This window comes from Moschus berezovskii, chromosome 11 (assembly GCF_049115385.1).
Source record: "Moschus berezovskii isolate FMDL1 chromosome 11, NW_MosBer_1.0, whole genome shotgun sequence".
Taxonomy (NCBI): Eukaryota; Metazoa; Chordata; class Mammalia; order Artiodactyla; family Moschidae; genus Moschus; species Moschus berezovskii.
Genome location: NC_142470.1, coordinates 32,519,550 through 32,546,217, shown reverse-complemented (window position 1 = coordinate 32,546,217; position 26,668 = coordinate 32,519,550). Strand labels below are relative to the sequence as shown.

Sequence of the window (26,668 nt, the reverse complement as noted above, 5' to 3'; positions counted from 1 at the left end):
AAAGAAAAATATATAAACAGATCTTCTACATTTATATTTTTAACTTTCTGTTAAGAAAACACTCCAATATTGCCTTGCCTTTTGAGCTCTTGCTACAGTCGCCTTTGCTACTGCTTAAAGAGAGAATTTACAGGTATTGATAAAGAACAAGACTGTTTTATTAAAAGCTTTATTCAACTTGAATATGATCATTTGCGCCAATTCTGTTAACAGCCCTCATCTGAGAAGTGCTTTGCTCTCTCCCACATTCATTTGAAGACGCTGATGCTGGGAAAGATTGAGGGCAGGAGGAGAAGGGGACAACAGAGGATGAGTTGGTTGGATGGACATGGGTTTGGGTGGACTCTGGGAGTTGGTGATGGACAGGGAGGCCTGGCATGCTGCGGTTCATGAGGTCGCAAAGAGTTGGACACAACTGAGCGACTGAATTGATCCTAATACACTGGTCCTTACCGTGTGCCTGGAAGGCAAGAACAAACTAACACCTCCCTCTTAGGCTGCTTCCTTCTAGATGGTGGTTCAAGCTGGCTCGACCATCCCCCTGTGCTCCTCCCAGAGGTACCTGTGGCATCCACACCTGCAGGTTGCTGCTTGGCCATCAGCTCTATGATGGGACCATTTTAGAGTGAGGCCAGAATACAGCTCAGGGCTTTGGACAGTAAGGGTAGTGACAACTCCTATTTGTGACCCGGCAAGTGACAGATTTTCACATCCATGCATTGGCCTTGCACATACTCCCAAGGCAAGGAACAAAAAATAGCCAGCAGAGCAGAGGCCATAGTTATGTGGAGAAGTGGTTCACTAACTGGACTAGGAGAGGATGAAGACAATTGCACGGCCAGGGCCTGGAGCTTACAGAAAAGGAAACAGATAAAGGAGAGAGGTCCACTTCCTTTGCAATGATCAAGGTCTGAATAGACTTCTGATCATGAGCTGACTCAAGACATTCAGTGCTCTCCCAACATGTTTTAGGAAACAACATTAGATACATGCAACCCCAATTACTCTATCCGTAGTACTCACTCCACATTCCTTGTGAAGCAGTGGCTGAGAATATTCCACTCCAAACCAAAGATTAACCACACTTCCCTTCTTAACTATATGATTCATGTCATATCATGAACCCTGAGAGTTCTAAGAACTTTCTTCTCAAAAGTCACAGACAGGAAAGTGAGACAAAGTTAGCTAAAGGTTTCATAATGGTAATACACCCTCTCCCACAAAATGCCTTCTATAAAAAATTCTCATTATCAGCTAAAATGTGTGATTAATATCTCAAGAAGAGATGATTTTGAGCACTGCAGCAAGTGACCAGGCAATTTCGGAGACCTGTCCAAAAATGCCAGGGTCAATCGACTCAAACTTGTCCCTGACCATCCTGATAAGGTGGTTGTCTGTGCTCACTCCAGGGACGGTCCCCAGGAGGAGTGTGACCCTTCAGCAGTTTTCAGTCCCCAGGGCCTTGCCCGTGGGTGTGGTCAGTACTCATTCACTCACTTCTAATGTGTTCCCAAAGAAAATATTCTAGGAGACCAGGCTCATATCCAGCTTTTCCCCTTTTTTTGCAAATGAAGTAAACACCTGATGTAGGGGCTTCGTAAAAAACAGGTTTTCATGGGCTGCTCGCTGTTCTTCCCATGTGCTGGGTAATGCTTCTGTCCCTGAAAAAAAAAAAAAAGAAAAAGACAGGATTTGTCAATCTCCCAGTGCTAATATTTGGGACCCATGGAGCTTTTATTTTTTCGTTTTTGGTCTGGAGCTGAGAGAGCCTTGCTCCTTACTGGTCCAATGAAATTTTGAGACCAGAAACATAGACTCTGCCCAGAGAAATCTAAAAACCTATGATGTGAAACCTGCCTCCTAAAAAACTTTACCCTTTTTCTCGTCATTGTCATTATGTTACGTTTAACAACAGAAATCTCGGTCATCACTGAAAAATTCCCATTCAGAGACCGGTCTCTGCAGAGCTAAGGGTATGCTGACTCGTCACATCTACCTGGCTTCACAGTGAAGCGAGTCTCGGCTTTCGCCACCACAGCGACCCTATGACGCAACCTCATCTGCTGTCTAAGAGGGGTTTTCAATGAAAACAAATCGTAAGCTGAAAAAACTCTGGTGGCAGTGGACTGAGCAAAGGAGAAAGAAAAAGTTGGATAATTATGTTTACTACTGAACAAAGAGGAGAGGAAAAACTGACAGAAATAGGGCAGATATTCTTGGTATCTTACTGACTGTATTTTTTTGTTCATAGTACAGAAACAGAAGCTAGTATCTCAACAAGACCAGCTGATATAGTCTCACTATTTCACTCTGTTTCAATCACGTGAATAACACAGAGCATATTATAATTTCTTCCTGGAGGCATCCTTCCTCTTACCTTGAGAAGTAACAGTGACGTCAGTTGGAAGGGTTGTCGTGAGGTCCTTATACAGCAGTCTAGCACAAAAGGGGAGGGACTGACCTTCTGGCTTCACTTTGTAAGTAAATGACAGCAAGTTGCACAATGAGTTTCTCTGCAACGGCCCCACAAGAAAGGCTGCAAAGTCACTCTAATGGGGATGGGGATCAAAAGAGACACAAAGTATACGACAATTACAGCTCTAAAGGCAATAGGTGGTTCAGTTCAATTCAGTTCAGTTGTTCAGTTGTGTCCGACTCTCCACAACCCCATGAATCACAGCACTCCAGGCCTCCCTGTCCATCACCATCTCCTGGAGTGCACTCAAACTCATGTCCACAGAGTCGGTGATGCCATCCAGCCATCTCATTCTCTGTCGTCCCTTTCTTCTCCCGCCCCCAACCTTTCCCAGCATCAGAGTCTTTTCCAGTGAGTCAACTCGTCACATGAGGTGGCCAAAGTATTGCAGTTTCAGCTTTAGCATCAGTCCTTCCAATGAACACCCAGGATTGATCTCCTTTAGTTTATGACACATCAAACATGTCTACCAAAAACAGGGCCCATTAATTAAACCTCAGAAAAAAATGAGGATAGAGAAAGGCCTGAAAAAAGGACAAATGATAAGAGATATATAAGATATTAAGAGTTGATAGCAGCCTAGAAGACCTGTAAGAAGCACTTACTAAGTCAATGGCCAGAGGCTGGGGAGACACTATTTCTGCTAAGAACTCAGGGGATGTCACATGTTTGGCTGAAATGCTTCATGTCTACATTCACATGTCAGTATCTAATTAATAACCAGAAGCTTCAGTCATTCCAAATGCACAGAGAAATGCTAAGCTTGTAAGAGTCACGTATTACCTGCCTGCATTCATTTCCTTCCCCCCCCCCCTTTTTACTGCAACCCTAGCTCAGTTACAACCCTAAGAATGTAAGCCTGAGCTTAGGCAAAGATGGACAGCAATTCCTCTATAGCATTTTCAGAAACCATTATTCTGCTTTGCACCTATTTCCAAGGCTCAGCAAAGATACCTGGCACACAGCAGGTCATCTACTGGGCCTCCACTGAATTAAAAATAAAGCAACTGTACCCTATCACTTTGTGAGAGGAAGGAAGGGTCAAGTATAAAAGCCTGAGAATCATCATTCATGAGTATATAATCCCTTCACCAGTACCCATGCTCAACATCATCCAAAGTTTCAACAGAAGAGGAGGTAGAAAACAGCTTGTATATAAATAAGAAATAAGCATTAGGATGACAACAGTCAAACTTCTGGCTTGGAATTATGAACCACTCTAAAGTACAAAAGAACATGTCCCTTTCTTTCAAGTCTATCTGGGCTCACAAAATGCTTTATAAGATCACAGATACCTGAAGTCGATCTGCCTGGTACTTCCTCCCCGAGTACGCATTTAGGTATTCGCAGAGAACAAACAGGAAGTGCTGAGTATTAGTCTGTAGGTATTTTGCAGATATCTCTTCTAGGGGAATGAAGACTGGAACCGAATGGTGATGTATCCAAAGTGGTTTCTCCATGACAAGGTCCACAAAGTAGGAATCCAGCAGGTTCCCCTCGAAAGCAGTGCTTATGCAGACACAGACTCCTCGGCTGGTCAGCTTCCCGCTGATCCCTGGGACAAGTAAGACAGTGCCTTAAGGGACGTGAGGCAAAGGCTTCATCTGTGCATCCCACGGCCCTCAGCTCCGCCCAGTACACACACCATGGGCTCAAATGCTCACTGAACGAATGTCTAGACTCTTTCTTCTGATTTTGACTCACTTTGAGTTTGTGTTCTTAAAACCACAGAATGGTGGTGGGGGGGAACATTCTAAGTATCAAATTATTGAAGAAGAGATTTTGAAATTTTCAATTTACCTATGGCTCCTTTTTTCCTGAGTGTCAAGTAATTTGCGGTAGTACCCAGGTCTTCTCACAATCCTCTTATGATACAGATAATAGGTAAGTCAGTCCTCATTTTAGTGGTGAAACAGAGACTTGAGGGGTTCAAACTATCTGAACAGTGGCATCAAGCAAACCAGCTGTAAAGGAAGGTCTAGTACGTGTTGAATCACTACAATGAATAGTCTAAGCCAGTCACCAACCAATCTGCTGCTACACAGGGGCCAGTTCTGCATGTGTATGTCAGGGGGTGGGGGGCAAAATTCAGCGTTAATGAAATAGGTCCAGGACTAATAATACATCCTGCAAACTATCTCACTAGAGAGGAGACTCAGACTGAAACAGGCCAGAAAAAAATTGTACCTGTAAAACGATATGCCTGCAGAATGGCTTTCACGTTTTCCTGTTTTCTCTCCAAAATTTCTTGCTCATTAATCTCTAATGTTTGGTCAGGTTCTACATTGGCAGTAGATGCTTTAACCTGCAAGGCATGTAGAAGATCAATCTGGGTACAGAGGCGTAATAAAAGTCCCATGCCCTCACCTACATGGGAAAAATGTAAATGCAAAGTATTTATTATGTTATGAATCAAGAAATGCTACTGTGGTCAGCCAGCTGGTGCTATGAATTCACAGTAGAGGAAGAATCTTGTGGGTTATATACAGTACCAGGAATCAGAAGTAGAAACTGTGCCAGCCTGAAGAACAATGCATTTGGCTGCAGTACAGAGTCTTGTGAGAGGAGAAAGAAAAGGAGGTAAGGAAAGCACAGGGTGAGCAAAAACAGCTGTAAAGAGGCAAAGCTGGGAAAGTTGGGTCAGACTGTGCAGGCTTTCAAGTGCCAGGATGAGAAATACTGATTATAAGTCGCACACTGTGAGCTACAACCCAGGAGATGCTATCAGACTAACTCCTTCTGAGACAATCACACAAGCTGATGAAATACCTAAAAGAAATAAGCAACTGCGCAAGTAAACAAACAGAAAATGGCCCGAAGGCATCAGAGACCACCAAAACAGCCAGACTGAAGACTAAAGAAAAATGTGGAAGTTAGTTGGGTTTTCCCCCTCATAGTCTTGTGGATTTTTATCACACGGCATACAGGCCAAATAAAAAGCTGCAGGCTAGATTCTGCAGCAGTCTCACAGTGCCAGGGCAACAGAAACTGGAGACTGAGGTTCAGTTCAGTTCAGATCAGTCGCTCAGTCGTGTCCGACTCTTTGCGACACCATGAATCACAGCACGCCAGGCCTCCCTGTCCATCACCAACTCCCGGAGTTCACTCAGACTCATGTCCATCGAGTCGGTGATGCCATCCAGCCATCTCATTTTTACAGCATCGGACCTTGCTTCTATCACCAGTCACATCCGCAACTGGGTATTGGTTTTGCTTTGGCTCCATCCCTTCATTCTTTCTGGAGTTATTTCTCCACTGATCTCCAGTAGCATACTGGGCACCTACCGACCTGGGGAATTCCTCATTCAGTATCCTATCATTTTGCCTTTTGATACTGTTCATGGGGTTCTCAAGGTAAGTATACTGAAGTGGTTTGTTATTCCTTTCTCCAGTGGACCACATTCTGTCAGACCTCTCCACCATGACCCACCCGTCTTGGGTGGCCCCACACGGCATGGCTTAGTTTCATTGAGTTAGACAGGGCTGTGGTCCATGTGATCAGATCGACTAGTTTTCTGTGATTATGATTTCAGTGTTTCTGCCCTCCGATGCCACCTCGCAATACCTACCATCTAGAGCAGAATTCCTATGGGCCAAGATATAGAAATGGGAACCCAACAGGCTGCATGCCACTTGTCCTCCAGACATGACAGAAAAGAAGCTGCTGAAAATTAAAAAGCTAAGCAGACTGTGGAGCTCAGGGCCTGCCAAAGATGGATCTTGACACATCTGTCCTAGCACACCCAAGCTTTCAAGTAAGGCCTCCACAAAGGACTACACTCTAGGAATGAGGGCAAACCAGAAACAGATGACCTCAGCTGGTTGATAGTGAAGTGCCCATACACTATCTGCCTGTCAGAAAAAAACACTGAAATTCTTTTTCTGAAATTTTTAGAAGACAGCATAGTTCAGAATCCCAATTTTTTTCAAACACTACCCATCACTGAATTAAAAAGAAAAATCACCAAGCATATCAGGAAAGAAGAACAGATGGCTGAAAACCAGAAGGAAAAAGAAGACAACAGAAGCAGATCTGAGGGCATTCAGCTATTTATTATCAGACATAGTCATTAACACAGATTAAAGGATGGAAAATTCATACCAAAGGGCTGGAATCTATTAAAAAGAATCAGATGAAAATCCTGAATCCAAAAACTACAGTAACAGAAATCAGGAATTCAATGGGTTTAAAAGCTGACCGGACACATAAGAAAAGTGGAAAATAGGTATATTTTCATAGCTAGATTAAAGCACAGTAAAGATATAAGACAGATCACAGTAAAAACAAAAACTCCACACATGGAAACCCCAGAAATAAGGAAAAAGAACAAGACAGGTACATTACTTGAAGAGATACTGGGCAAATTTTCCAAACAAATGAAAACTGCAAGTGATTAAAGATATGTTCAGTTCAAACACAAAGCAGGATAAAGAAAACCAATCCTAGCTACAGGATGATGTGAAACTGCTAAAACCCAAGGACAGAATCTTAAAAGCAGCCAGAGAAAAAAAGACATATTATATTCAAACAGTAAGACTAACATCTGAAAGAAACTATGGAACCAGAAGACAATGAAAAAATGTATTTAAAGTATGAAAGAAATTTCAACCTATAATTTGAATACCCAGCAAAAATACCCATTTAAACATGAAAAATATAGTGAAATAAGGGTGCTTTCAGACAGACAAAAATAGAGAATTTTCATTTCCAGCAAACCAATATTGATAATAGTACCAAAAGGAGCTCCTTAAACTGAAGGAAAATAATTCCAGATGAAAATATGGAAATGCAGTACTAAAGAGCACTGAAAAGCATAAATAGGTATATAACTTTATAGGCACAGTGACTGTACAATGACGTGTTTCATAGAGTTTAATACATGTAGAATTTACATATGACAATAACAACAGGAAAGGTTGTAAGTGTGGGAAAGAAAAGATGTTAGGTTCTATAATTATCTATGAAGTGGTAAAGGTACTAATCTAAAGTATATTCTAGTAAGAAAAACAAGCCTGTTTTCTCAAGGATAATCACTAAAAAAATGCTAAAAGTCATATAATTAAGAAGCTAATGTAGCAGTGGCATAATATCCAAAAAGAAGCAAGAAAGAAGAGAAACAAACAACAAATAAAATAGTAACATGGTAGACGGAGATCTAGATATATTGCCTTATATGCTTTAGTCGCTCAGTCGTGTCCAACTCTTTGCGACCCCATGGATTGCAGCCTGCCAGGCTTCTCTGTCCATGGGATTCTCCAGGCAAGAACACTGGAGTGGACTGCCGTTCCCTTCTCCAGAGGATCTTCTCGACCCAGGGATTGAACCCTAATCTCCTATATTGCAGGCAGATTCTTTACCGTTTGAGCTACAGGGAAGTTCTTCTAGATATGTTCAGTTCAGTCGCTCAGTCGTGTCCGACTCTTTGCGACTCCATGAATCACAGCACGCCAGGCCTCCCTGTCCATCACCAACTCCCGGAGTTCACTCAAACTCATGTCCATCGAGTCGGTGATGCCATCCAGCCATCTCATTCTCTGTCGTCCCCTTCTCTTCCTGCCCCCAATCCCTCCCAGCATCAGTCTTTTCCAGTGAGTCAACTCGTCACATGAGGTGGCCAAAGTATTGGAGTTTCAGCTTTAACATCAGTCCTTCCAAAGAACAGCCAGGATTGATCTCCTTTAGATTGGACTGGTTGGATCTCCTTGCAGTCCAAGGGACTCCCAAGGGTCTTCTCCAGCACCACAGTTCAAAAGCATCAACTCTTCAGCGATCAGCTTTCTTCACAGTCCAACCCTCACATCCATACATGACCACTGGAAAAACCATAGCCTTGACTAGACGGACTTTGGTTGGCAAAGTAATGTCTCTGCTTTTTAATATGCTATCTAGGTTGGTCATAACTTTCCTTCCAAGAAATAAGCGTCTTTTAATTTCATGGCTGCAATCAGCATCCGCAGTGATTTTGGAACCCAAAAATATAAAGTCTGACACTTAGGAATCATTCAAAGTTCATGGACTAAATAACTAAAAGACAAAGACAGCCAGGCTGGATTAAAACTAACTATATGCTACTTACAGGATGCTCGGGGCTGGTGTGCGGGGATGACCTAGAGGGAGGATAAAGGGAGGAGGGAGGTGGGAGGGGGGTTCAGGAGGGGGAACTCATGTACACCCGGGGCGGATTCATGTCAATGTATGGCAAAACCAACCAATATAATATTGTAAAATAATTAGCCTCCAATAAAAAATAATAAATTAAAAAAAATAAAACGAACTATATGCTACTTACAAAAATATGAACTGTCGAAGTTATACTTGACAAAGTTGGTTTTAAGGCAAGAAGTTTAACTAAAATAAAAGGGAACACTGCATAATGATAAAGTCAAAGTTGCTCAGTCATGTCTGACTCTGCAACCCCATGGACTATACACTGGAATGGGTATCCTTTCCCTTTTCGAGAGGATCTTCCCAAGCCAGGGATCGAACCCAGGTCTCCCCTATTGCAGGCAGATTCTCTACCAGGTGAGCCACCAGGGAAGCCTAAGAATGCTGGAGTGGGTAACATAACCCTTCTCCAGCAGATCTTCCTGACCCAGGAATCAAACCGGAGTCTCCTGCATTGCAGGCGGATTCTTTACCAACTGAGCTATCAGGGATAGCTGATAATGATAAAAGGTCGCTGCATAAAAATAAAAGGCTTACCAACCAGGAAGATAAAACAATCCTAAATTTGTCTGTACCTACTACACAGCAAAACTGAATGGAAGGGGAAAAATGTACAAATCCACAATCATAGTGAGAGATCAACACATTTATCCCAGTAACTAATAAGTTGACATGTAAAATAGTTAAGAAATGAACATCATGATGAACACATTTGGTCTATTTGATATATAGAGAGAATACAGTACCCAAAAATGTAAAATCCACATTTAATGAACATGGAACATTTATCAAAATTCACCACATGCTGGGTCGTATTCTTCAATCACAATGGAATTAAGCTACAAATCAGTAACTAAAAAAATTACTAACAAATCCAGTTTTTAGATATTATACAGTATACTTCTTAAACCGATGGGACAAAGGAGATATCACAATGGAAATCAAAAATATTTTGAATTGAAATGATAATGAAAACATATCAAAACCTGCAAGATATAGCTAAAGCCATGTGCTATGAATATTTGTGTCCCTCAAATTTCCTGCTGAAATCTAATGCCCAATGTGATGGTATTTGGAGGTGGGGCCTTGGGGAGGTGATTAGGTCATAACTGGAGAGCCTTCATTAGTGTCCTTATAATGTCTGGAATTAGTGTCCTTATAAATGAAATGCCAAAGAACTAGCTTGCCCCTTGTGCCACGTGATGAGAAGACCACAATCAAAGAGGTAGTAAGGGGGACTCCCCTGGTGGTCCACTGGTTAAGAATCCACCTGCCAATGCAGGGGATACATGTTCAATCCCTGGTCTGGGTAGATCCCACATGCCGCAGAGCAACTAAGCCCAAGTATCAAAACTACCAAAGCCCATGCTCTGGAGCCCGTGTGCCGTAACTACAAAAGAAGTCACCACAAGTCCGGGCACTGCAGCAATGAAGACTCAGTGCAGCCAAAAATAAAATATTCTTTTAAAAAAAGGTAATAAGCCCTCAGACACTAAATTTGCCACTGTCATAATCCTAGACTTCCCCGCATCTACAACTGTGAAAAATAAATATTTGTTGCTTATAAGCCATCTAGTTTACGTATTTTTGTTATTGTGGCCCATGTGTGTTAAGACAGTATGCTTAGAGGGAAATTTATAACTTTAAACACATACGGAAGAAAAAAAAAAAAAGACTTAAAAAACAATTAAGTATTCATCCCAAGAAACTAGAAGATATATGCCATGTACAATGACTGGAAGGCACAATACTATAAAGATTTCAACTCTTTCCAAATGGATGCATAGATTTAATGCAATTCCCATCAAAATTAAAAAGAGGTTTCTTTTTGGAAACTGACAGCCATTTCCCAAATTTATGTGAAATTTGAGGGGCCAAGAATGGCCAAGATAATTCTGAAGAGTAAGACCTAAACTATAGGCATCAAAACTTTTCAGTAATAAACCTCTGGTACCGGCACAAAGACCAGCAGACCAATGGAACAGAACAAGTCAAAGATGGGCCCGCAGCGGACCCAAAGATCCACTGCGATACAATGGGGAAAGAGTGACCTTCAACAGTGGTACTGAATGAACTGCATATCCATGTGGAAAAAAACAAGTATGACCTTCAGGGATTTCCCTCATGGTCCAGCGGCTAGGCCTGTGCACTCCCAATCCAGGGGGTCTGGGTCTGATCTCTGGTCAGGAACTAGATCCCATGTGCCACAACTGAGAGACTGCATGCCACAACTACAGACCCAGAGTGCCATTAACTGAGACTTGGCACAGCAAAATAAATAAATAATGCTTTTAAAAAAGAAGTAGTATGACTTCTGTTTCACACCATGTTACACAAAAATCAATTCCAGAGGGACTGTATTTTTGAAAGTAAAAAGTAAAATAAAAACTTACAGAAAGTTAACACAGAACATCTCCATGTTCTTAAGTTAGGCAGATATTTATTCAAAGGAAACATGAAGTTAGATTCTTAAACCTCATTAAAATGAAGACTTCCTCATCACAAGATGTCACTGGAGAGTGAAAAGGCAAGTTAGTCTTCAAAAGAAGATCTGGAATACAGATACACAACAAGGTACTTCTAACCAAAATGTGTAAAAAATTCTACAATTTAATAAGAGATATATGACACAATAAAAATTCTGCAAAAGTTCTGAAAAGTTCATTTCATAAGACTTTCAAGTGTCCAAAAAGGTACTTAAAATCATTAATTAAAAGAAAAATTAATTCAGTGACTTACTATTACACTCACTAGAATGATAATTTTTTAAAACTGGTAGTATCAAGTATTGGTAAAGATGCAAAACAATGGAAACCCTATATACTGTTGCTGGTAATGTAAAATTGGTACAGTCAGTCTCAAATTCTGTTTGACAGTATTTACTAAAAATAATCGCTGTACCCTGTGACCCAGCAATTCAACAGAAAAGTATGTATTTTCACATCAAAAGATAGCAACAAGAATACTGCATTATTCTTAATACCCCCAAAGTGAAAAAATCCAAATAAAGTAAACGTCACCAACAGTTCAATAAGTAAATAAATTGTGGGATATTTTCTCAAACGGAATAATTATATAGCAATAATGACCAGGGGACTTCTCTAATGGTCTAGTGGCCAAGACTCCGCACTCTCAAAACAAGGGTCCTGGGTCAATTCCTGGTCAAGAACTAGATCTCACATGCCACAACTAAAAGATTCAGCACAACCAAATAAAATACGTACACAGCCAAAGATGGAGAAGCTCTATACAGTCAGCAAAAACAAGACCGGGAGCTGATTGTGGCTCAGATCATGAACTCCTTATTGCCAAATTCAGACTTAAATTGAAGAAAATAGGGGAAACCACTAGACCATTCAGGTATGACCTAAATCAAATCCCTTATGATTATACAGTGGAAGTGAGAAATAGATTTAAGGGACTAGATCTGATAGACAGAGTGCCTGATGAACTACGGACAGAGGTTCGTGACACTGTACAGTAGACAGGGATCAAGACCATCCCCATGGAAAAGAAATGCAAAAAAGCAAAATGGCTGTCTGAGGAGGCCTTACAAATAGCTGTGAAAAGAAGAGAAGCAAAAAGCAAAGGAGAAAAGGAAAGATATTCCCATTTGAATGCAGAGTTCCAAAGAATAGCAAGGAGAGATAAGAAAGCCTTCCTCAGAGATCAATGCAAAGAAATAGAGGAAAACAACAGAACGGGAAAGACTAGAGATCCCTTCAAGAAAATTAGAGATACCAAGGGAACATTTCATGCAAAGAAGGGCTTGATAAAGGACAGAAATGGTATGGACCTAACAGAAGCAGAAGATATTATTAAGAAGAGGTGGCAAGAATACACAGAAGAACTGTACAAAAAAGATCTTCACGACCCAGATAACCACGATGGTGTGATCACGCACCTAGAGCCAGACATCTTGGAATGTGAAGTCAAGTGGGTCTTAGAAAGCATCACTTTCTAAGTGATGGAGGTGATGGAATTCCAGTTGAGCTATTTCAAATCCTGAAAGATGCTGCTGTGAAAGTGCTGAACTCAATATGCCAGCAAATTTGGAAAACTCAGCAGTGGCCACAGGACTGGAAAAGGTCAGTCTTCATTCCAATCCCAAAGAAAGGCAATGCCAAAGAATGCTCAAACTACCGCACAATTGCACTCATCTCACACGCTAGTAAAGTCATGCTCAAAATTCTCCAAGCCAGGTTTCAGCAATGTGTGAACCGTGAACTTCCAGATGTTAAGCAGGTTTTAGAAAAGGCAGAGAAACCAGAGATCAAATTGCCAACATCCGCTGGATCATGGAGAAAGCAAGAGAGTTCCAGAAAAACATCTATTTCTGCTTCATTGACTATGCCAAAGCCTTTGACTGTGTGGATCACAATAAACTGTGGAAAATTCTAAAAGAGATGGGAATCCCAGACCACCTGACCTGCCTCTTGAGAAACCTACATGCAGATCAGGAAGCAACAGTTAGAACTGGACACAGAACAACAGACTGATTCCAAATAGGAAAAGAAGTACGTCAAGGCTGTATATTGTCACCCTGCTTATTTAACTTATATGCAGAGTACAGCATGAGGTACGCTGGGCTGGAAGAAGCACAAGCTGGAATCAAGATTGCTGGGAGAAATATCAATAACCTCAGATATGCAGATATGCCACCCTTATGGCAGAAAGTGAAGAGGAACTAAAAAGCCTCTTGATGAAAGTGAAAGAAGAGAGTGAAAAAGTTGGCTTAAAGCTCAACATTCAGAAAACTAACATCATGGCATCTGGTCCCATCACTTCATGGGAAATAGATGGGGAAACAGTGGAAACAGGGTCAGACTTTATTTTTCTGGGCTCCAAAATCACTGCAGATGATGACTACAGCCATGAAATTAAAAGACGCTTATTCTTTGGAAGGAAAGTTATGACCAACCTAGATAGCATATTAAAAAGCAGACATTACTTTGCCAAAAAAGGTCTGTCTAGTCAAGGCTATGGTTCTTCCAGCAGTCGTGTATGGATGTGAAAGTTGGACTGTGAAGAGCGCTGAGCGCCAAAGAATTGATGCTTTTGAACTGTCGTGTTGGAGAAGACTCTTGAGAGTCCCTTGGACAACAAGGAGATCAAACCAGTCCATCCTAAAGGAGATCAGTCCTGGGTATTCATTGGAAAGACTGATGCTGAAGCTGAAACTCCAATACTTTGGCCACCTCATGTGAAGAGTTGACTCACTGGAAAAGACTCTAATGCTGGGAGGGATTGGGGGCGGGAGGAGAAGGGGACAACAGAGGATGAGATGGCTGGATGGCATCACCGACTCAATGCACATGAGTTTGGGTAAACTCCGGGAGTTGGTGATGGACAGGGAGGCCTGGCATGCTGCGATTCATGGGGTCACAAAGAGTCGGACACGACCGAGCGACTGAACTGAACTGACATACATTGTTGCTGTTCAGTCGCTAAGAAGGACCACAGCATGCTCAAAAATGGATGAACCTCACAGAGAAATCAATCTGCAAAAGACAGACAGAACAGAGTTCATACTTTTTTCATTTATATAAAACTCAGAAACAAGTAAAACCAGTGCATGGTAACAGAAACCAGAATAGTGTTACCTTGAAGGAAATGACGACGAGGATGGAGGAGGGGGACTTCTCAGGTAGTGGTAACAGTCCACACCTTAATTTGTGTGGTACTTACCAAAGTGTGCTCATCTCTATAAAAGCATCTTTAGATTTGTGCACTATATATACATATTTATCTATCTACATTAATACACAGATACAGATTTTTTCTTTGCTAAAAAAAAGAAAGGGAAGAGGGAGGAAGAAAAGGAGACAAGGAAGAGAGAGAGAAGAAAAAGAAGGAAGGCTGAGGACGCTTGTTAACAATGAGCAAGAAAACTGGTAATTTAATGAAAAGTGTAGTATTTTATGAACATTTTCTTGGCTGTGCAAAATTTATTGGAAAACATAAATATTAGAAGAGAACCAACTAGCAGACTACTATAATACTCCTACCATCTAAATCACCTGGTCAATATTAAGAACCATGTGTATAATGCACAAGCTATGGTAAGGAGGAGCTGGGGGGCAGCACAATCTAAAGTATTTGACAGGTTTTACTAACTGGATCTGGGTTAGAAAGCTTAAAAGAGGAAAGAGTTAAAGTTTACTGTGAAGTTTCAAGTTGGGTGAAAGATGATGCTAGAAAAATGGTATTAATGACAAAAGTACTAATGACTCAAGTCCGGCTGAAACTGAGGTAAGAGGCTCATGTCCATGAGGGCAGGTAAGAGACTATTATGAATTCACCTGGCCCATCAGTAAGGCCTGCCAATTGTTAGATGATATTGATATCAGCTGACTCTATAGGTGTGATCACTTGAGGAATCAAGGATTGAAATTGCTAAATTGCTCCAGTTAAGACCATAGGTAAAATATTTGTTTATCCCAGATCATATTAGGTTTTTACACTTCAGGAAAGCCTGCCAATATCGATCACACTTCTACTCACTCTAGCTTGACGACGTTTCACTTCAGCCCTCAGCTTATCTCGCAGACGTTTCAGTTCATGAATCCTGGCTTCAAGAGCCTGTGCATCCTGTGGCTCTTCCAATTTTTTACGGGATTTGCTCACTTGAGTCTCTAGTCTTTCCAAGTGAGCTAAAACACCTGAAGGAAGTAAAAGGGAACTTTCAAACAAAGCTAAGGATTTCTAACTCCAGGAACAGGAAGCACTTCAGGGAAGAACAGACTGTGACCCTTTCCCCAGAACTTTGTGGTCCGTTAAACTGTAGACAACAATTACCAACAATTTATAAAACAAGAGGAGCTGACAACAGAAGTCAATGGTCAACAACCTCTTAGGCAGAAAACTGACCTACAAGTGGTTCCTTACTAGGCCACTGTTCAAAAACGGAATCATCTAAATATAGCTAATCTCGGTTATCTGTGATAATAGTGACCCAGAGGAAAACAGGGTCATAAAAAGTTTTTTTTAATTAGGTTTTATACACGTTTTCCCAAAGTGATAATGCATAACTGGATTTATTTTCGACATCCATAAAGACTTGAATGAGTATTCTGAAGCCCTGAAAAGTATCAGGGGCATAGAACTATTAAGGCACACACTCAAAGGAACTGTCCACCAATATTACTGGGCATTAGACAGGAAAACAAGCTCACCAATGGACAGAAACTCGGGCAATCTCAGTTTCCAAGAGACTAAAGACCAATATAGTTGAGGTCCTAGTTTTAAAATGCTAATCAACTCTAGCAGTGAAGCATCTGCGAACATTTCCTACATACTAAGACACTAACACTAGATCAAGGACGTAAAGAATTAAAGCGTTTATATCTCCTATACACTATGCATCTGCTAAATGCTTCAATGAAAAGCATTAAAACAATTACTTATCTAAGTTCCACAACCACCACCACAATGCTATTATTTCCTCCATTTTTCAGATGAAGCAATCAAGGCAGAAAAAGGTAAAATAACTTGCCCAAGGCCACAATATTTATAATGACACAGCCAGACTCAAACCCACGTCTAACCAGCACTGGTCACTGCCTGGCACGGCCCCTTACATGGGAGTAATGCGGGGAATGGCCCCCCAAAAGTTCTGAGAAGAAAAGGCTCACTGGCTAGAACTGCAGCTCGGAATACGAACATTTGGCATACTACAGAATGCAACCTACTGGTCGACAAAAGGAAAAGAGCTTAGAAATAAATAAAAGTCATTTTTCCTGCTCCAATGATCTGAGCTGCCTTTAAGTCTTCCACGTTAGTTTCGTTCACCATCCTGCTCCCAAACTTCGGGTTAGAGGAGAAATGGCCTTTCAGCCCGAGAATTATTTTGAGGCGCAGTAGTTAAACGTGAACCTTTGAATACCTCCGCGAGACTCGCCGTCTTGTCTTAAAGTATTTGCCAGCTCCATCTCCTCCTCAGATATTCAAAGGCCTTCCTAGAAAAGTTGTCCAGGCACCAGTAATTGAGTTATCCTTGCGGGCAAAAGAAAATAGCAAGAATGTATTCAGACTCACGACAAACCCACAAGGCCGGCCCACACAACGCAGACACGGACCCCTGAGCCCCGACACCCCAACGTATTCGCTAGGACACCCCTTCCCTGACCCGCCCGGCCCATCCCCGGGTCCGAGTCGGCGTCTACCTCCCGGTCCCTGCGCGCTGCCGCGGCGCCACGCCTCTGGATCCCCTCTCTGGATTTCCTCGCACACGGAAGGGGCTGTTAAGAGGCCGCACAGCCTTCCACCCTGGTCAGAGCCCCGTCGGCCACTGGGTCTGTCTTTCCCTTTACCGCCTCTCTTGCTCACTCTAGCCCGGGCCAAGAATTCCCGCCACCCTCGCCTTCAAAACCTAGCCAAGCGGTCCCAGCGTGCTTTGCGCTCCTGCCGTACAAAAACATGGCAGCGCTCAAGGCCCCTCCCTGATCCCGGCATGCACCGCCTGGTAGTCCCGGCCTTTCAGCTGAACAGGAAGATGGCGGCCTCTGGCGGAGAGCCGCAGATCCTGGTACAGTACTTGGTGTTACGAAAGGATCTATTACAGGCTCCGTTTTCCTGGCCAGCTGGCGCAGTGGTCGCACAGGCCTGTCACGCAGCCACCGCGGCCTTGCACCTTCACCGCGACCACCCGCACACAGCCGCTTACCTCCGGGAGCTAGAGCGCATGCGCAAAGTGGTCCTAGAGGTGAGGCACTAGGCAGAGGGGTGGGACCTTGAGGACGTTGGGCCGGAAGTGCGTGTAGTTCTGAGTCCCGGCTCCTAACCTCGCGGAGTGGGTGTGGCATTTGTGTGTGTGTGTGGTGGGGGGGCGCCTAACATCATGGAGTGGGTGTGGCGTGTGTGTGTGTGTGTGTGTGTTGGGCCGGTCTTGGGGTGGCGTTTAACTTGCAAGTTTTGGAAACGGTTCTGGGGCTTGAGCTACTTACTGGCCGGCGAGCCTTACCTAGACGGGGCGGGGCCTGACGGTGTGAAGAATGGACACTCGGCCGGTTATAAATGCTTTCCGCACCGCTCCAGTCTCACCGGCGTCCCTCTTAAATAGATGCCTGTGAGGGCGGAGGGCTTTCTCCCCGCCTTTCTACCTGAGCTCTGGGCTGGCCTTTTAATGGCTGTGCCGAAAAGTACAGTCCTTATCCCTCTCCGAAAAATCGATCCAGAAGGATAGGGACTGAGGGTTCCTTACTGTAAGTGAAATCAAACTGAAGCATTTACCTGGGTCTGACCCCAACATTTGAAAATAAACGTGAACCCTAGTGTGATTTGAACCTAGCCATCAGAGGTAAGGTTCTTTTTACAGATGGCCAAACAGATCTTACCCTTACCTTCTGTCAATTCTGTCTCTAGAAATGTATCTTAAGAAAATAACAAGATGCATCCAAAGAGCATTGCACAAAGATACTCATAGGAGCGTTTTATAATAGTAAAAAATGTGGAAATCATTAAATTTCCAATATGATGAGTTAGCTAAACTTCGGCTCTGATAATGGATTATTATGAAACTTGCCTAAGTCGTGTTTTTGAAGTACATTTAGCTGGCGTGGAAGAGTGCTCATGACGTGGTGCTCATTGAACTATAGTCTACATACAAAATGATCCAGATTATGATAGGAAAAACTAAATACATCCAAATATTAAATAGTGGAATTTTGGTTTTTTAGTAATACTTCTCTCTCTTTACTTTTCTACATCAAGCACATATTTTATAATGAAAAAATGATTGTTTTCATTTTAAAGCCGCTTTCTTCTCATTATAAAATTTATCTTAATAACTGAGGTGGAGGGTTGGGGTAATTCCTTCTTGGCTAGCTGGCAAAAGCATTATTTTTCAAGAGAAAACTTGCTGTTGAGTGTTGAAACATCAAATAGTAACCTGCAGGGAGAAGTCCTGAGAATCTGTAAGGCAGAAAAGAAACAGATCGTTTTTCCTTTGGATTCTTTTTATAGGACTTTTATAGGAAAACTTCAAGAAATCATGTGGTTCAGACATCTCCCTCTCTCTTGCCTTTAGCAGATAAAATATTTACCCCTTTAGATGAGACATCTGAAGCTCAGAGATTAAGTAACTCCTCTGAGTTTAAAAAACATGTCATGAGTCTGTTGTTAGCTGTGACTCAAGAAAGGGACTTAGGAGTCACCACTGATTAAATAAAGGTGCTCCCATAGCCACAAAGACCAATAAGATATGACAATGGCATGATTAACTCCATTTACTGAGTGCTTACTGTGTGCCAGACACAGATCTGAGCCTAATTTCAATGACTCTCATTACTACTAGGAAGCATTATCATCCCATTTTACAGGGGGGAAACAAAGGTTCAGCTAAGCCACACAACTTATCAGAGATCACACAACCAGTAAGTGGTGCAAAGTTAGTCGCTCAGTTGTGTCCAATTCTTTGTGACCCCATGGACTGTAGCCTACCAGGTTCCTCTATCCATAGAATTCTCTGGGCAAGAATACTGGAGTGGGTAGCCATTCTCTTCTCCAGGGGATCTCCTCAACCCAGGTCTCCTGCTTTGCAGGAAGGAAGGGAAGTCAATGCATTCTTCTTCAGTATGCCCAAAGGACTCAATACATTAAGAGTAGCAATCCCAGCATCCTCTACTTTGATAAGACAAACCTCTAGTTATCTTAGTGGCTTCTGCCTTTCTAGGCTATATATATATATACCTTATGCAACATAACACACTAACGATCTTTATTTTCTGAATGATAGCTTTACTATTTCCTGTAATGGGATTCAGCATGGGTGATAAAGATGAGAAACAATTTCAGAAGGACACTAGAGAATCATTTGCCCACCACTGAGTTAACAAGGGGGAACTATCCCAGCAGTAAGAAAATCCTTCTTGGTTTGTGTGGACTAGGGTGGAAGTAGGAGGGAGGTGGAAGTGATGTGATTTTAGAAAGCCTTCCAGTAGTCAACTCTTCACGTCAAAGCTGGCTGTGGGATTAGTGATGACTGTTTAGGTACCAGAACTAGAAAATGTATAGAGCATAATTACTGACAGCGCATTCCCTCAGTCTCAGGAGGGGAGAGAAAAAGCTCCATTTTATACATAGGAATATTAAACCTCACCTCACTCCCACCCCTTCGGAGAGTGAATGGCAAATGGAGCGATGAAGCTGTTGCTTTTGGAGATATTCTCTACAGCACCTTCTTTGGTAGAGCTGTTCCTCCACTTTCAGTTAAAAGGAGTCCCCCTTCATACTTTTTTTTTTTGCTTTTGCTTTTTGTCACTTCCTAAGTGGGCTTTTCAGTCTGTGTACTGCTCCTTTCAGGTCCCGGATGAGACCACCTTAAAGTTGCTGGCAGAGACGCTGCAACAGAAGAACATTGACCACAAGCTGTGGATGGAGCAGCCAGAGAACATCCCCACTTGCATCGCGCTCCGTCCCTACCCCAAGGAAGAAGTGAGCCAGTATTTGAAGAAGTTCCGATTGTTCAAATGACTGATGTTATCCATTGCTTTGTATGTTTGAGTATCAGCTGGATCCAGAAACTGCATGCCATCCATCCCTAAGCACCGTGTACTCCATTCAATGACAATTCCCTCTTCCTTTTAAATTATGGTAGTTTTTTTTTTTCTTGGCCATGCCGCATGGCTTGTGGGATCTTAGTTCCCCAACCAGGGATTGAACCCACACTCTTGGCAATGCAGAATCCTAACCACTGGACTACCAGGGAATCCCCAAATTATGACAGTTTCTTGAAGGTCAAACACATGTTCATATTAAAGTTGTCATTAATAAGTATTTCCTTTTAATAGTTCAGATGGGGAAGGTAGGTGAGTAGCATTATCATCTATGAGTCATTGCTCAAATAGAAGATTTGGTTAGACTTCTATATAGGGTCAAGGAAATGCCTTACTTTTCTGTTAGAATTAATATAGTTCTTTCAGTCACCCAGGTTTAAAACTTAGCCTTTAAAGTCCCTATCTCTTACTCATTTTCAGGTCTTATAGTCGTTGAATCTAGGACACCATCAGATTTAAGATACACAGTGATTTTTACCTGTTGTTAAGAGAGGAGAAATGCTGCCAGTTGAGACATACAATTAACTGAAAGATGTATTCCAATTTCAAAGATATGAAATTTATTTAATAAAATATGCCAAGTACCACATCTGTTTTCTTATAGCTTCCAGTGCCACCGCCCTGAATTGGGCTCTCATTTTCCTCGTGGGTGTCCCACTGGTCTGTTCACCTAGTGTATCCTGGTTACAAGGCAGCAAATGTTCTGCCACCAGGTTTATGTAGGATCACTGAGCACCCTTGTCAGTATAGGGTCCTACTTGCCCATGGAATAAAGTCAGAATTCCTTAGCTCAGCCCTCAGGCCCTCTGTGTTTATATTTCCTAACTAACTTTTTAGGTGACTCTTCAATTCCCTTATTCAAACTTGATGTATCAATAAAGATACTCCAGTTGCTGCCCTCCAGTCTCTGGCCTGGGAGTCAAATGTTAGGACTCTCCTCTTCCCTTGCCTGCCTCTGGATGTAAGCTGTTTCTGGCTCAAGTGCTACCACCTTCACAAAGTCTAACCCAGCCACAAATGATAGCACCCATCTCTGAATGTTTATATAATATAGACAGTGCTTAAAAATAGGCAGGGTCAAGGGCATAATGGAGACTGGCCTTGAACAGGGAGAGAGAGAGAAACCTTTTGAGACTAGAGGAGAGAGAGTGGGGAGAAGTATGAATATATATAAGTTTATAGTGGAAGAAATACCTGTTGACTTAATTTTCTTCTATGAAGTGGGAAGCAGATAGTCTTTCAGAATAGTGAATAAACTTTCTGAGCTCAGACTCTAGTGTCAAACAGCCTGAGTCCAAATCCTGGCTTTCATACATTTCAGCTGTGTGAACTTGGGCAAATCACTCAACTTCCCTGAGCCGAGGCCCTTCATCTGTAAAACAGGGATTTACAGGAGTGCTGTGTGGATTAAATGTGTCAGTGTGTACAAATCCTGTGGAACAATGCCAGGGCACTCAGTGCCGGAACCTGAGCGTAAAAATGTAAGACACAGCCCTCAAGAAGCTTTCAGTCACGTAAGCCGGTTGTCTAACTCCTTTTCTGTGAAGTGATGCTATCCACTCCCTATTATTTCCATTTAAGACAATTAGGTAAATGTTTCTAAATGATACTGAATTTTTAAAAAATCTATATATTTTTAAAATTCAAATTCTTCATAAAGACAGTGATACAGTAAGAGAGACATGAGTGTCTATTCAGCTGGGAGATAACAGCTCAGGCAAATGCCTAAAGCAGCTCCCAAGGGAAGAAAGGACAGGCACTCAAGTGAGAGTAAGACAGTAACAGGGAAGCAGCAGCTTTCCTTAGTAGAATCAGCAAAGCTTATTATCATCTGCACTCGATCAGAGGTTCTCTAAGTGTAGTCCCTAGATCAGCATCATTTGGGTACTGGTTAGAAATATAAATCCTGGGGCCCTACCCCAGACCTACTGAACTGGAAACTCTGGTATTATCTAGAAGCAGTCTGGTCCCAAGAGGCAACCAATCTAAAATGTGTACGATGAATGTGTGTGATTTCAAGTGAACACACGATAGTGTATGGTGTGCTTACAGGAAGGAGGTAGGATGGAGAGAAAGAATCTGGCACTAATTACACTATATCTGGCCTTGCATGCCAAGTTTACAAATAAAAAAGAAATTTTTCTCCAATGGAGCAAGGTTGTATTGCTAGACCTAGAATAGGCAGCAAGTCCTTGAAAAGAATCTATGCTTTGGTGAGTTTCTTAGATGTGAAAAACATCTGATTATGACCAAAGTGCTTCCATCATGCTAATCAATTTGACAATTTTGTGATGCAGGCTGTCTTGTCTCAAGGTTACTGATTCAGAAAGGCTTAGACTTGCCCAAGATCAAAGTCAGTGGCAGGACTGGGGTTGAAAACCAGGTCTTTCGTCAGTCCAGTTTTCTCTTAACCTCTTATAGCTGGTTACTCATTTGATTTTCAGCCATGTAGATACTCATTGAGAGTGGTTTGAAAAGGGGTCATGAGTAGTTCGAGCGCTAGGAAGCTGTATCTTCCATTTTAAATTGGTTAAATGACATTCCAGATTATAAATCAGCCTCCTGTGGCTGTGAGCTGTGTGTCTCTGTACCCTAGGGATCAATTATCAGTGGAGGAGCTGACAAAATTCAGCTTGTGAATGTGTACAGCTGAGGATCAGCGCCTAGGTCATTGCTTCCCATGGGGCCGGCAGAATGCAGAGGGCTCCCCCACGGGGGCATGTTACAGTCACCTTTTATTCTTGTTTAATCAATGTATCTTCCCCACAGATTCTGAGGTGCCACCCTAGGGGTGTACTCTGTTTCCTGGTTGAGAACTGTGGCAATAGTGAACCACTGTTGCTGACAAGGTGTTAGTGTGGAAAAATGGCTGAAAACCACTGCCCTCAGCTACCTTGAGCTCACAAGTTTTAGCCATCCTCCTCTGAGGTCAAGTCAGCACAGCCCCAGCTTCTCCTCTACTTTGAGATCCAGATATGGAAGATCTTAAATGCTGGCCTATGCCTATGTTTTAGCTTTGGGGGCTTTGCCAGGGCCAAAAAAGTGGCACCCAAGTTCTGAACCTAGGTTTTTGAGAAATAAGATAAAAAGCAGATGAAGAAAAAAATATATCATTTTTACTATCAATAGGTTAGACAATAGAGCTTTATGTGACCCCTGAATGGGCTTGCTACTTTCCTGTCTGAAGGGAAAGCAGATACTGAAGTTTCTGCTTCTGGTCATAGGGAGAAGTAAAGAGAGAATAATAAATCCCCTACATTAAGTCTGTCAAACTTTGATTAGTTCCACCCAAATGAGAAACATGGACCAAAAGCAATCATCCACCAACTAGGCTATTCATTCAACCTGCACGAGGAAGAGCAAGGGGTGAACAGCAGACTCCATATGAACATTATTTTTATTAAACTCACTCTATAAAGAGAGAAGTGGGGGAAAGGCCCACCTTCTCCCCCTTCTTCCACCTTCTCCCCAATACTGGATATAAGGAATTCTGAAAAAGAACTAATGAGTCTTCCTCCAAAAGGAAGACTGTTCTGACAACAGGTTCAAGATGGATTTGCTTGGAATGGGGAGGGAAGTTGGGACATCAATAAGGACAATGTATGAATTTAGGCACAAGACTGATGATGTGGTGGCAAAAGGAAAACTGAGCCATAAGAAATACGGTGTTACTTCCTTACGGTACAAACAGAGCAAGGCAGGTGACAATCCCAGAAGACTTGAGATTAAAGCTGAACCCTGCTACTTAATAGCTATGCAATTTGGTCTCTGTTTCCTGATCTGTGAAAAATTCCTAACGGGAATTAAACAATCAATTCAAATTTAAGGACCAATTTAAACAATACCCCACAAAAGCACTCTCTATCACCACACAATTTAGTGTGCAATTTAATGCAATCATTATAATCAATGTTTTTTTGTCTCACTTTATTGCATTATGGAGATGTCAGATCAAGACCTTGCACTGTGCTAGGACCTATAGTACAATAGCAGTGCGCATAGGTATCCCTGACTTGCTATTATTGACTATAATGGGAAAGCTTTTAAAATTTCACTGCTAGGTATGCTGATTTGTTGAAAGTTTCAGCAAATCCTTTGTATTAGATTAAGGATGCTCCTTTCTGCCACTGCTAGGCCAAATTAAAAAAAAAAATCATATATGTGTGTTTTTAAAAAATCAACCACTTTTTTTTTTTCATTTACTGAGATGATCATATTTTTTTTCATTGTTACCATGGTGAACTGCAGTGCAAGATCTCAAATACTGAACCATCTCTGTCCTTGGAATACACCCTACTTTGGCATGATGATTTAGTATGAGGGAGATGACCTAGTTAAGACATAAGCCAGTTAAGATAACTGGGTTCCAGTTATCTTTCCATCTCATGGCTTTAAAAACGAATCAAATGATGACTTCCAAATTTGTATCTTCAGCCCCAGCTACTCCCCTAAATTTCAGCCCCCTCTATATCCTATAGGTTTGACAGAAAATAAACTTGCCTCTTTTCCCCCATCCCTGTTCATGGAAATTCCATCCTTCCAGTTGCTCAAGCCAGAAACCCTGGAGTTGTTTTTGATTCTTCTGTCATTCCACATCTGATATGTTGGCAAATACTGTTGTCTCTACTTTCAAAATACATCCAGAACCTGACCACTTCTCACAATTTCCACTGCTACGATTCATCTTAGCAGATGGAGAAAATGGTCCAAGCCATCTTCTCTCACCTGTACTATTGCAGTAGGCTCCTACAAGTCTACCTGCTTCTGCATTTGCCTTCACCACAACTATTCTCAACACAAAATCCCGAGTGATCCTTCCAAGATCCCAGTAAGATCATGTCATTCCCCTGTTTTAATATCCTCCAATGGCTGGTCATCTCAGAATAAAAGCCAAAGTTCTTGTATTGGTCTACAAGGCTCCTACCACCTGGCCCTTATTACTTCTTTGACTTCATCTCCTACTATTAACCGCATTCACTCTGCTCCTGCCTCAAGACTTTCGCACCTCTGCCCAGAAAGCTTTCTCCATACTATCACACAAATGCCCCCTTCTCTGAAGACCTGACTTTCCTGTTTTAAACTGCAAACACTTTCCTCCAGTAGTATTCTCTATCCCTCCTTTCCTACTTAATTTTTTTTCACAGCACTAATCACCTGGCACACCACGTATTTTGTTAATTTGTCAAATCAACCTTCATTAGAAGACAAGCTCTGTGAAGGCAGCAGGGATTTTCATTTTCTTCATGGATGTAGCCCCAGTGCCTGGAATAGTATCTGGGAAATGAATAGTAGGTACTAAATGAATACCTGTTAGCTGAAAATATATATTATCATTATTAAGAATGTTCATTCTTTAAAATAGTTCTTGTGCAATGTTTCAAAAGACAAACCCTAAAAATTCCCAAAACTAACTACAACCTGCTTTTTGAAATTGATAGAGTGACTCTTTATTTGGGGTTATAAAAATTACATATCAAAGACCGACTTAAAAACCTAGAACCAGCCCATTATACTAACCTTTCTACTTTCATATAAACATGAAAAGTTCTTAATAAAAAGCTTTAATAAAGCTTTCAAGAGATGGTAGGATGAAATTTTAAACCTTAGGCTTAGATATGCATGAGTCTTTAAATAGAGTATTTTCTATGTAAAGCCTTTTCCCCAGTTGGTTTTGGGTGAACATTGAAAGTCTAGCTTACTAAGTAATTATCATTTAAAACACAATTGCCAACATCAGAAGAATATTAAAAATAAAAGCTAATTAAAAATTAATGCCTATTTTATAAAAATTTGCAAGTTAAAAAAAATGAACAGGAAATATGCAGCCTAAAATTTAGTACAGCAGGTGTATAATAAATTACTGTAGATTTGAAGACAAACAATGCAGAACTAAGCAAGACTGGCTCTTCAGGTATGAGGAAAATTCCAGGTAGGACATTTGTTCTGTTACAGGGAGCTCTTCCTGTTCATTATCTGCCCCATCTGTCCACTTTCCAAGTTGATTAAGTCACTCAGCTTCCAGAGGCACTGGTTTTAAAGGCCAATCTAATTTCTCATAAAAATTTCACAAAAAGCCATCTTACTCTTATTCAATTTCATCGTGAATCACTTCTCAGTGGCATTATCTTGTAGGTGAACAACTTGTAGGGCACTCTTATATACTCACTTTGGGAGGGAAAACCAGAAGGGATTATCTCTCCTGATCTGCCTTTTTCTATTTTCTCATTAAGTATAGTCAATCCAATCAGCTGATCTTCAGTGGGGAAGTAACTTCTGAGAAAAGTAAAGGATGTAATAGTAGCATGTGTCATCGATAAATATAAAGCTTGATCAGTCAGTAGTGAAGTACTACTTCTGAGCAACTTATATGTGCATTAATTTTTTTTAGATACCACCTTTACAAAAATGGAAGTATTAAAGATATCTGCTGGGATTTCCCTGGTTGGTCCAGTGGATAAGAGTCTACCTTGT

General features: G+C 41.6%; 2 protein-coding genes across 2 annotated transcripts; one reads left to right on the top strand and one right to left on the bottom strand.

The window, feature by feature from the left end:
• Positions 1–141: 141 nt before the first annotated feature.
• On the bottom strand, positions 142–17,069 carry CENPO (centromere protein O). Its single transcript, XM_055399637.2, has 7 exons — positions 16,808–17,069; positions 16,528–16,637; positions 15,147–15,304; positions 4,664–4,781; positions 3,772–4,031; positions 2,378–2,549; positions 142–1,661 (listed from the first exon to the last, which is right to left on the bottom strand). Exons 2-7 carry the CDS (start codon positions 16,571–16,573, stop codon positions 1,525–1,527), a joined length of 891 nt encoding a protein of 296 aa, XP_055255612.1. The 5' UTR covers positions 16,574–16,637; positions 16,808–17,069; the 3' UTR covers positions 142–1,524.
• PTRHD1 (peptidyl-tRNA hydrolase domain containing 1) lies at positions 17,065–24,855 on the top strand. Its single transcript, XM_055399641.2, has 2 exons — positions 17,065–17,346; positions 19,944–24,855. The coding sequence occupies exons 1-2, from the start codon at positions 17,095–17,097 to the stop codon at positions 20,112–20,114; spliced, it is 423 nt and encodes a 140-aa protein (XP_055255616.1). The 5' UTR covers positions 17,065–17,094; the 3' UTR covers positions 20,115–24,855.
• Positions 24,856–26,668: the final 1,813 nt, after the last annotated feature.